Source organism: Ischnura elegans, chromosome 3 (assembly GCF_921293095.1).
Source record: "Ischnura elegans chromosome 3, ioIscEleg1.1, whole genome shotgun sequence".
Lineage (NCBI taxonomy): Eukaryota > Metazoa > Arthropoda > Insecta > Odonata > Coenagrionidae > Ischnura > Ischnura elegans.
This window is the reverse complement of record NC_060248.1, coordinates 137,546,490-137,559,324: the sequence shown is the minus strand read 5'-3', so window position 1 is coordinate 137,559,324 and position 12,835 is coordinate 137,546,490. Positions and strand designations below refer to the sequence as shown.

The following is a 12,835-nucleotide window of genomic DNA, read 5'->3' as shown; positions in this document are numbered from 1 at the left end:
ACAATTAAACATCTAACCTTAGTGTCTCCAAAAATTGTTCTAGGTGATGATCAACTCCGTTAATATGAACGCTAGAATTCCGTTTAAAATTTGGAACCAATCAGTAGAACATACAGAATGTAATTACTCACATTGATTTTCAAAAAATGCAACATTTACGTTTTTAGTTATTCCACCTTATAAACAAATAAGTGACCATGAGCACCTTCCTTGAGTGGGACACTGAGAGCTGGAATGGGCCGAGGTAATCCCCACACGGACAATAGGAAAGGGTCGGACCTCTTGCGCCGAGGGACCCTAATGGCGGTTGGGTCCCACTTGGCATGCTTGACCGCGAGACCGTGAAAACACGGCCTTTGGCCTTTACCTTCGAAAAATTCAAGCCGTGAAAAGCCGGCCTTCCTCCTTTAGCATCAGAAAATTCAGGCCGTGAAATCACGCCCTGCGTATGGAAGAGGTTAAACGATACACGTACAAGTTAATGCCTGTTTGCGTGAATTATTTTTGTGGACTGAAACGGAACATGTACGAATGTTTGAACCAAGCTAAAATAGGTTCAATTTGCCGATCATGCATTTGCACAAGTTGAGTGGTTACACGTGTAACCATTTAACGTGCACCAACGCAACCGTACGGTACATTTCGTGTTCTTTCTCGCGTTCATACATTTAGACTCGTACGGGTTTATGTAGCTGTAAAAAGGTCTTAAGTGGAGTGTCCTTTCTACGATTTATCAATTGCACTCATAACATTGTATGACAGTCTCAAAAGCAGTCTTACACTTTGAACCAATCTCGTCAACAACAAGCCTTAAGCATAAATGCAATGCGTGCCAACCTGACCTTAAGAAAATTACATAAGTAAAATACAACCGAACATCAATAATTGATTAAACTTAAGTTGAAGATTAGAGGAAGATATCATCATTTAACAGAGAATACAATCTTCATGGAGAAAGGTTGGCCGCCACAAAGCAACAAACGGAATACTTTGACTAGAAGTTCACGTACCCTAACCTAAGAAGTCATATTCTATCTCAATTTCACGCAACATCAAGTTCAAATGACTAATAATTGATCTAAATAACAAATAAGTCAAAATAAATTACAAAATTAACAGAAGTAACAGACGGAGTGTTTCGACCGGAAAGTTAACTCACCACATGCCTTATTAATTTCGAATAGCCGTTTTCTATCTCCACTTCTCGCTAGCTCAAGCTTAAACCACTAATAATTAAATAATATTATATATCTACATATATAAAAGAAAGTCGAAAATCGTGTTAGTTAGAACACTTATAACTCGAGAACGGCTACACCGATTTTAGTGACATTAGGCTCTTTAGACTCGTCTCAGTCCCGGATAACATATAGGACATTAAAAAATAGGAAAAGTTCACAAAAAAAATTCAACTTTATCTTAGAGATATGTTTGAGGAGTTGATTGTTAAGACGGTCAAAAAAACAAGATTTTTTTTCATTTTTACTAATGTATTGACTGATCTTTTTAACAATATTAAAAAAATTTAAATGTTCAAACATGTTAAAAATATTAAAGTAATATTAAAATAGTATTAAAATAATTGAATTAGAGGTAAGCTCAGCTCGAATTGAGTTGTCAACAAACACATAACTACCGTAAGTGTAAACAAATCTCCAAGCAATTGTTGATTATCAGTAATGTCCGTGTACTCTTCCAGAATTCAAATCTTTTAACTTTGTAATAAACGAAGACGAAGTCACCAACTATCTATCTGAATATTTAAAGTCCTTGGACGCACCTGGCTTACCACGGCACGATTTACAGCTAAAGGTAGGCTCTGTGTTCATGATCTTTCGAAACCTAAACCAACCAAAACTATCCAACGGAACGTGTTTGGTTATTTAAAAAACTGATAATGAAAGTGATTCACGCCACTATACTCAAAGGAAAATTCAAAGATGAGGAAGTTCTCAGTCCGAAGATTCCATGATCCCAACTTATATGCCCTTTTGAGCTTAAACGTATTCAACTTCCAATTCGTGTTGCATTTGTGAATACGATTAAGAAATCGCATGGTCAGTCTTTCAGTTTTTGTGATGTTAGTTCTCATGTGCCAGTGAAAACCCATGATTTTCTAAGGGTAAATAATATATGGTATGATTACGAGTCGGTAAACTATCCGCTGTATTTCTTCCTTTGCTTCAAGGGCGCAGCTAGGAATTAAGGATAGGCGCAGCTAATACTGGCGGGTCTGTAGGGTATAGAAAACTCGCCAAGGTAAGCGAGAGGTGTGGGGGCCCTCCCAAGACATTTTTTAGGATAAAAGGTTCAAAATGGTATGTTTTGCGGCTGTGTGAACATTTAAATATTTTGTGACTCATCCGTCCCCCTAATATTAATAACAAATGTTTTATAAAAAGATTCTCTGAGCTTTTGGGGGGGTTTAACCCCCAAAAACCCCCCTTGCCGCGTCTCTGCTTCGCTTCGCTATTTTTATTTAGCTTCATTTGCTTTGTCTTGCGCCTGATAACAAAACAAAAACTACTGTTTATCAGAAGGCGCTTGACGCAAGAAAATAAACCCGAATGTGTTGGGCACACCGTGGTGCATTTACGCATGCAGCACGTTTATGCAGTGCATTTTTTCCAAACAGAGATACTATAACTGGCGCGCCTAAAGTCATTTGATACTAATGCTGCTTTATAAGGGCTTTTCTTACACTATTTTGAATATCAGTCAAGCGTCAGTCTATCGTTGCGTTAACCTGCCCCGTGAACGAGCCAAGTCTACGCTACGGACTTAGACCTAAAAACATTTTTTTCGGTTAATAACACAAATAGCCAACAACTGAATGCGTATAATTTTTATTTCATCAATACTTTCTCATTTAATATACAATAAATCATATATGATTAAAACGATACAGCCGCTCTTTATTTATAAATATTGCAACTAAACTATAAGTTCATTGAATGTTAGGCGGTGCGAAGTTCGCCGGGTCAGCTAGTGTATAATTAATTATCACAACAACCAACTTTATAAGATATCTTGGGCTTGCCGCTCAATTTCTTCCTCGATCTGGCCCGTGGCGAACATTGACTCTGAATTGTGAAACCTGCCTCACCGTAATATCCCCCGATTGTTCTTTAACCATTTATGTTTTTAGCATTTACCATCCTGGCTCTCTTAGCAACTTCTTCCATCAACTCCAAATGATCATATAATTGCTGGCCAGGTCCACAATTGCTATGAACACCATTTTCTTTTGCCCTCCTTCCCGTTCAAATTCGCGCTGAAAACCGGTTCGCTCCAGCTCGCCCTACCTATTTCTTGGGAGCGTTTGTAGCGAGAGAGAAGCGAATATAGTGACGTCATGCGTGACGTACGAGAGCGCCACGGGAGCTTTTGTAGCTTGTACTGGACCACGCAAAGACTCGCTTCCAGTGCTTCGGAGCTCTGGGAGCTTGTACTTGACTACGCCCATAGAAACGTATGGTTATTTGAAAGCACGAAGCTCTAGCAGTTAGGGGAAGGAAAGGAAGGAACAGAAAGGATAGGAGGAAGGGAGTTCTTCTTATCAGCCGACGGATCGTCGGATATTCGGCTGTCTACTGAGCTTCATTGCAAAAAAAAATCATTTCGACATTGGCCCAATATAATATCTAATTCTTCAGGTGAGAAAGCGTCTCATTCTAGATGTTTCAGGATCAATAAATGGGAAATAATTTTTCATGTTTCTTCGAATCCTATTATGTTTAGTTATGTGTGCTTCTTTCACTGTCTTTCCAGAACCGATTGGCAATAGCAGTAATCAAAACTAAGCGATTTTGTTGTATCTAGCTGCTGTCCTACCTTTTCTCAACACCTGGATGAGAGGTATTGAAAGGGAACCCACGACATGAAACATTTCGGCCAATTTCTAAGTTATACAGTACTAAGGTTATACCGCAGCTACCCAGCCCTCAGTTTGAAAACACCATTGTGTTTGGTTGTGTTTTGCGGTTGGACTGTTTTTTTATCGTAGTTCCATAGCTTTAAATATCGAACGAAGGATAGGAATTTTAAAATGCCTGAAGCTAGTGATACTGTTCATACCAGGGCAAGTGAATTCAGCTCAGAAGGATTTTATGTGAAAGACAGAGTATTACTGTGCAAAGTTTGCGATAAAAGATTTGAATTTGAAAGATGTGACAGTTTGTTAAAGCACATAGGTAGCGATACACTTACACATGCGAAAGAAAGGGGACCTGCAAAACAACAGCTATCATTTGAACATACAGTCACTCAGTCAAAGGAAACGAAGGAGGAGCTAGTTGTTCCTACCACTGAAGCATCTTTAAAGGCTTTATTGAGTGTAGAGAAACTTGACATTCCAAAAATTCTGGAATGAATCTTAAAGTATACACATATAAAGTAGTGGGGATTTGCCGTTTGCCAATCGTATTCACCAAGACTACATACTTGAACCATTCATATACTTTGAACCAATATAAGTTGAACCATTTCTTTCATTTAGTTTTATCAGAAATTTTGTACAATCGAAATTGTGTTAAATGATATGTAAAATGCTTACTAAAAATATAAGTATTCATGAAATGTGAAGCATAAAATAATAAAATGGCTATAAACGTGGGAAAATTGTAGCATTATAATAACACCGCCAAAATTTACCATATAATGCCAAAATCACATGGTTTCAAAACGAATTTTAGCAAAAAATAAAACCACTTTCACGGACCTCTACTCATTTACGATCATCAATTTCTATTGCACAGTACCATTATTCTACCATATCTAGTTGAAAATTAGCTAAGAAAGCTATCAAAATCTCGGGTTTATCAGAATAATGTAGCTTAAATATACACCTTGAAAATCAATTTTGTGGGAGAAGCATGAGCAGAAGAAAAAAATTATAAAAATCATGTCTGAGTTGGTGAAAATCGCCCATGAATTGGATAAAATCACGACTAGCACGAAATTCGCATATTCCCAGGAAAACCCTGGAATTAGTCTTAAAATTCACGTTATCGCATTTGCCATGTTTGCATGGCCCTACATATGAGATAGGAAAAGTATGAGTGTGTGTGTGACCACCCATAAACAGAACTGAGGGGAATTAATTTTCTTTTCATTTGAGCTGATCTTCACCTCCTTGCTGCAAGAGATAGGAAAAGTGTGAGCTTGCGTGTGACCACACACAAAGAAATATCGCCATTTGATATGACAATCACTCAAAATAACCCAGGGCTGGCCTAGAGTTTTTGTATCACATCATTTCAAAACTGGCCCACATAAAAATCCCTTCATAATGGCTTTGGAATCTTCTCTCATTACTTCCCAGTTAATATACCATGCTAGAACAAAGCACCTTATTGTCTCGGGATTTTAGCTTATGTGATGACATTGTGCTTCTTCTTAATAAAACGAGAGATAAAAAGGATGCTTGTGCTAGCAAAGATAAACACTCTCAAGATAAAACATATGCCTATGAAGCTCAAAAGGCTGCCCCAAGTATAGCAGGGCAGGGTTTATGAAGGAGCGACTTAAATGGTGGCGGCCGGTTTCGACCGGGTTAGGAGAGAGCGGAGAATGAGGCATTTGAACTTCAGTAGGGAGAGGGTTAAATCAAAACCTGGAGAAAGAACCAGTGCCTGATGTACTGTTGTAATGTGACATATTGGTTGATCATGCATTCTTTAACAATGTGTTATTTAAATTTTTTTCTTGGCAAATAAAATTATGGAGACGATCTTAAGTTTCTTTTACAGAGCTTTCCTGCTAATTCACGTTTCTAGTGAAATTATTTTCATTCATTTTTTGTGGTTGCTCATTTAAATTTGCCATTTATTCAGTTAATAAGAGTCTATCCTTCGAACCGAGTATCAAGAACCGAGAACCAATGGGGGAGAACCGAACCGGTACTGAAAACTGAAAAAATTAAGAACTGACTCAACCTTAGTAATAAATATTATGTACGTTAATGAAACATGTAGTATTTGATTCCTTTCAAAGTCTCATGCAGAAAAACCAATTATGTATTCTTCATGCTCAGGCAGCAGGTTATGTCGTCTCCGTGTTATAGTAATACTGTCATCTGAAAATTGTCTTCGCTTCAGACTTGTCTGGCTGGACAAGAACATTCTAGCCAAAATTTCAAGATTTGGAAACCTTGGGAATTTTTATCAAAAATTATATCAATGGTTTTTTAGGAACTTGAATTTTCATGGAATTTAGGCGGACAAAGCATTCAAACTATAAAACTTAGCTTTAGCTTTTTAGACCAAAATGTATTTTTTTATTTTTAACTTTGTTTGATCAACCTTAGCAACTCTTCTTTTGTCAGATCAAGAAGGAAATTAAATGCAACAAAGGAATAAAGAAAAATAATTATCAGTTGTACGTAGTACTCAAAAAGTATAAAAGGTTGTGAAATGAAAAACCGGAAAAAACCAGCATTGCCTCTATAACCTAATAGTTACATTTTTTATTCAGTGAAAAAGAATTCAGTTTAGAAAAGGTATTCAGTGCCCACATCAACTACTATAGCCGTTAACAGCTACGTACACAGCAAGCCGAAACTCTCGGCCCAAGGCAATAAAACTATTTATCGAATTTATAAACAATATTCTCATATGAGTTTCATGATAGCATCTCCTATACGCAAATTTTTGGACTTACTGGCCTCGATGGCTCTGAAAGCATTACTACTTGACTCAAATTGACATTCGTTAAGTGCCACTCTAAGCACTCGAGTCAAATACCAACTACTCAACTCGACTCAAATTTTCGAGTACTCGCACATTCCTACGTGCAAAACATAATTGCTGTAAAAAGTGTGTTCACAAATTATTGCAACTAAGAGAAGATTTGGAGCTGAGCTGAGCCTAGATAGGGTCAAGGCAAATGCCTGCACTTACAGGACCATTGAAGGTGTGGCTGAGGACAGAGCAATTGAGAAGATACAAATAGACTTACAGTGAGGGCACGTGGGGTCTGTCCCAGTTGCTTGCATGCACTTGACGCGACAGTGAGTGCTTCCCGAGTGCGGTGCATTGCGATGTAACAATCAGCAAGGCCACAATGAGGCTCATAACGATGCGGGGCGAGAAGCATGGCCTCTCGAAAATGAAGGCCGGCCTCTTGCCATTTCTTCATCTCCAGCAAGACTAACCCTTTCAAGATCAATGCTTCCACATTTCGTGGGTCGATTAAGCATGCCTGCAAAGGAAACAAACAGGCAATAATTCACCAGAGCAAATGCAATCAAATTTTGTCTCTGTTTTATAGGGGGCATGTGATTGCATAATCTGACATGAGGCTACAAAGGCACAGTCAAAATTGCATCGTGTAAAGCAGTGAATGGCTAGGACACAGGAGAGAATGCATGGATGTGAGATGGAAAAATAGTCCATGATCTCATTTTCTTTGTGCATTCATAAAATTGCATACCACAATGAGACATTAATGCAATTCTAACCTGGGCAATTGTGTGCCCCATGTACGATGAATGATTCTTCACAAGATCATTTCAATGACGTTGCGAATGAGCATCATTCACAGTCTATTGCAGAAATTTCCCATCATTCCAATAAAATTAGAGGATGTTCTAATTTGCTTGAATGATTCCGTGAATGATATGAGTGCATGACATCCATCTTGTCAACTGCCATCACCTCCAAATTTTAAGATCATATATAACAACTTTGAACGCACACTAACCCAAACGATAGCTAAAATAATCAATTAATCCAAGATTTCATCCATATTTTGTTTAATTTGCAATTATGTATGCATTAAAATAACATTTGAACGCAATGAGAGTCCCATATGTGAGGTAAGAATCCCAATTAATGACAAATCTGTCCTCTCAGTGATCACATTTCAACGAAAACAAGCAGTTATATTATCTCAATTCAATTTCCACAATATTGCCTAACTTGATAAGTAAAGGAAAAAAACCCCTCATCGAACCCATGAATGTCACAATCTATTTTCTTCCCCTGGATCGATATTTCAAGAACACTGAATTCCCAGCGGTGACTCTTTTGGGTACCCACAAAACTTTAACTGCAATCAAGTGTACTATACCATAAGTTATTTTGAGAGCATTCATAGTCTTGTGAACTAATTTTTTGTTGCAAAAATTAGAAATTAGCCAGCATTGAGATAACATTGAGCCAACTTAATGGCTGAAATGCTGCAGTGCTCTCCTTCAGAGCAGGCCCCTTCCCTTTCCCTCTTTCTCTCGGCACCTTTCTTCTCTCGCACACGAATTACCTAGTCTGATGACACCCAGGGATTTGATCTGATACAAAAAAGCACTTTTAAAATACCAAGTTTCAATACTTTGGGACTGCTGTCAATTTAAGACACTAAACCGAAATTGCATGATATGGGATGGCACGAAACCTCCTTAAATCCGACATGGCACTTTTAGGAAAAAACTGCCGATCCGAAAAGGTACCAAAGTTTCGTGCCATATATGTAGTGGAATATAGTTTCGGATCTTACATCTCACTCACTCAAAGGCAAAAAGGGACTGGAGAGAAAGAACATTTATCAATCAAAATTCTAGGAGAGAGGGAAAGAGAAGGAAAGGCCATTGGCCACTCAAATGAGGGAACAAGCTGGGGAATTCCCCGCGGGAGAAAAAGGGAAGGGGGAGAGAACGGCTGTTTTCAGGACTCTACTGAGGGATTACACGGCACATGCTGGGGTTGTCCTCTCTTAAAGAAAGGATCAAGGAGTAGTTTGAGAAGGTTTGGGCATCGGGTGAAGGCATAGTTAAAGAGAAAATGTGAAGTGTTCAATAGTCTGGGGTGTCTGGGGATAATGAGAGGGAAAGTCAATCCATGAAGAGATGAAGACGAGGAGGGAGCAAAGAAGGTGGAAGGAGGGGGTGGGAGGGGTTTCCAATGCGAGAATTGAGCGGCCACAGATAAATATGTAAAAGCACGTGTAAGAGGCACACCTTTTTTTACCAGAAACTGCAGCCTAAAATGGGGGTGCGCCTCTTACACAAACGCCTTCTCTCCACCCCCCCCTCCACTTCCCCTGTCGTACGCCCAAGGGGAGCTGAGTGCTTTGGTTTTCAGCGTGAGTCAGTCATTTAAAAACCAAGGTCAAAAACAAGCGGGAGGCAGGGGAGTTTCTCTCTTAGAGACATAGGTATTTTTAAAATTCTCTTGTTTGCCTTTCTTACTTGTAAGTATACTCGTGAGCATCATGCCGTCGCGTCGATACCTCGGAGGTGAACATGGAAAAGATCGCGCAGGGTTTTTTTTTTTATTAGACCTGCAGTGAGCGTGCTAGTGGGCATTCCGCGACATTCAAAACTGGAAAGAGCAATCGCATATCTACATTAGGTAAAATTTTAAATTTGAAGGATATCTGGTTAATAGTCAACAACTGTCTTGCCAAGTAATTTCCATTACGCCCTTGGCATGATTTTTCAAAAGGTGTCTTCAGGTCTATTATAAGGATTATTGCAGTTGAAAATTATATTGTTGATAAAACTTGCATTATCAAAAATTCAAATGAGTGTACATTTTTGGACTAAATGGCAGATATAAGATATAAGAAATGCTTTCAATTGAAGAGCATTTCAAATTCTTTAATCCGGTAAATTAAACGTGAAACCAACAGCACAGAAACTGAACTTTGCGGCATTTTGCCCTGAGCCCTCCAACCTTCAGGTTTCCCATTTGCTTCCACTTAGCACTACTGAATGTAAACATTTACCCCTTATTGTTCCATGCTTTCATTCCATCCAATCGGTTACATTTAATCCTCATGCTACTTACGGGACTGGTGGGTACGATATAGAAAATGTCAGGAAATGATAATATTATTTGTCTGCAATCTGGCACGAAGGACCAAAACATGTGCCTGTGGGGTCATAAGCCCCAAGTGAAATGAAATAAATGAAAGGTGAGGACAACTTAAAGCGAATGTGGGTTTATTTCCCACGTGACTTCCGACTAAGGGCACGATCATCTTCGTCCACACGCTCCCGGCTTTCAACAATAATTGTAAAAACCCAATGATGCCCACACCGAAAGCAAAAGGGCTTGAATGAGAAAGGATTACTGACCCTCGAGTAACGGTATAGCCAGGGAGCCCTCATGGTATGAATGGTATGAAGGGTATGAATGAATTCCCTTCAAAGGAGACCAAGGAAGGAAAGGGTCGGCCTCAGAGGCCAGACTTGGGAATTCCCTATAATCCTTGAGACACTCGCCACAGGAGCCGACAAGGGGGAGGTAAACAACCCAAGACTGTTTACAAAACGTCCATGGCCAGGGATAGACAAAAGTCCCCAGGTGATTCATATCATAGAGACTACTTTTTAAGCAAAGGCGAGGGGTGCAAATGAAGGACAGGTGCAGCAGGTGCTGGTGCTGGGATTTCCAAATTCTCCTTCTTTTTCAACTTCTTAGGCAATTTGCGAACTTTCGCTGAGAATATCAGTGCATACGCTACTATCGGCCAGTGCTGTTCTAATGAAGAATAAGGGAAAAAATTTGCTCTCTTTTACAGCCGCAGAAAAACTGAAAGTGATTAAAGACGCTGAGCAAGTAGGGAATCGCGCAGCCAGATGAAAGTTTGATGTGCCGGAATCATATATAAGAAGATGGAGGAATGATAACAGGGTTCCCACTCTACCTGAATAATGAAATTCACGGCTTTTTCCAGGGTTTCACTGTTATTTTTCAGGTTTTCACGGTTTTTTTCAGGTTTTCACGGTCTCAATTTCGCTAAATTCACGGTCCGTTAATGAGCCAACAATAAGAAAATCACTGGCAGTATATCAACAGAAAATTAACGTACGCGACAAACGCCGTGAATGTTAACGCCGCAATGAAAAGTGATATCTGTTATGACGTGATCTATTGTTTGCAAAATTCAGGGCCGGCTAAAGGACCAGCCCAACCGCGCTCCTGCCTGGACGCCGAATACCCTTCAGACCTCCCTCCGGCCCGGACACCCGAGGTCCTTTTTTAATTCCTCGCCGAGAGATTGTTTTTTGCGCACGTTGTTATTACTGAATCGAATTTCCCCCACCCCAATCTTTCTTATTTAACGGAAAATATTTTATTCAAATTTTTTATAGAATATAATATATTAATTCTTTCTTATTTACGGGAAATATTTTATGAAAATTGTTAATAGAACATAATAAATCGAAAAACAATTTCATACACTGTATTAGCATAACTCTAAGACGAACACGATTCTAAGACTACCCTCCTTTTTTGGAACTCCACTAGGGGAAATTTTTTTTCTTAATAACGATACGATTATAAAATGAATGCGGAAAAACGATCAATGCTTTATTTTTTTGGTAGGTTGCCTATGTCCCAGTAAACGCAGGATTTTGGCAAATAATTAAGATATTCATTAAAGGTTTCAAACAATATTTTAGATAATAACAGGAATAGTACTTTATCAAGACACATAGGTCATATTGTTGATTCGACCCATATCTCTCTCAAAATTCTGTAGAAAAACGCCACCTCACTAAAAAAATGTTAGCTCTCCACTCGGCATTAACACTGCTATTATGGATTTGAGTCTGATGTAAAAATTCTTATCCATCAAACACCATTTCCAGTACACGTATTCACGAGAGCAATGTGCATGTTGTGCCTAAAACAACCGCATTCGCCGGTGCAGTGACTGGTTGTGAGATGGATCACGAAGGCCAAAAATAGTCTATTACTTGAATTGTTCCTGTCTAATGAATATATTTTTAATATAATTGAGGTAGTGTGTAAAGCGTGAACAATGTTGCGTTAATCGTCAGTGGCACGCCCACCTGGATCTTCGCCTTCATATCTCTACTTGTTTTGCGAAAGTTGTCATGTGCTAGCGGACAACCCAAGGCGCTCTGCAATATTCACGCGCATCTAGCCCAGATTCTTTTCTTCATGTTCAATTATTTTCAGTCCATCTCTTAAAGTTCTCAATAGTTTCTTCGGAGGGGCCATGGTACGAAGACGAATAAAATTAAACTAGTGAAAATGAAACCTAACTTTATTAAACCCACATGAAAACACTCGGTGGTTCGAAGTCCAGCCATCCTGGAGAGTAGGGAACCACTCGTACGAGGTGAAGTTCGGAACTGATGCTATCACGTACGGGGGTACGCAGAGCACACTGCAGAGGGCGAAGCGTGACCATATATGACTGCGCCATGAAATTTTTTACCCTAAAGATACCCATTCTTTTCTAACTATCATAGCGCCAGATGAGCAGATGAATTTGGATTGTTAGTAGGGAGAAACAAAAATCCTGAGAAAATATCCCTTCGTCAGCAACTCTGACAAGTGAGACTTATAGTATAGCTCGTAAATTGATAACTGATAACAACCTGATATCATGTTTTCGGAACAAACTGCAGAATTAACTGCCGAGAAGCTCAGCTACAAGGATATCGCGTTTCGCCAAAAATCACCATCGTATTTTTCCATCAATGTTACTTTCCCACGGCACTGATCTTCTCCCAATGGTAGTTCTATCTCTTGGGGAAGATTCCAACTAGGTGCTTGTCGTCATTAGCCATAAATGACACATTGTATTTATTTCGTCTCATTTTCGTCAAACGATGGATGCGGGAAAATTATGCGTCGGAACCGCGATCTTCAAACGATCAATGCGAGAAACGATGCTTCGGGGAACAATAGATGCGGGAAAAAATTACATTGTCTACAGGGAACTTTATTTGGGACCAGAAACGGCGAACGATCAATGCGGGAACGATAGATCGAGGTTCCACTGTATAACTTTTCTTTTGAAAGCGGCAGTGTAATGACTTCTTTTCTCTGCTATCGTAATACTCGGAAACCAAAAC

General features: G+C 39.2%; 1 protein-coding gene across 5 annotated transcripts in view; it reads right to left on the bottom strand.

The window, feature by feature from the left end:
- Positions 1–12,835, bottom strand: part of LOC124156635 (anaphase-promoting complex subunit 7) — a 252,895-nt gene that overhangs the window by 163,693 nt on the left and 76,367 nt on the right. For all 5 annotated transcript variants that reach the window (XM_046531293.1, XM_046531292.1, XM_046531296.1 and 2 more), the window contains exon 7: positions 6,958–7,200. In XM_046531293.1, coding sequence (XP_046387249.1) covers positions 6,958–7,200 — 243 coding nt within the window. The remainder of the gene's footprint in view (positions 1–6,957; positions 7,201–12,835) is intronic.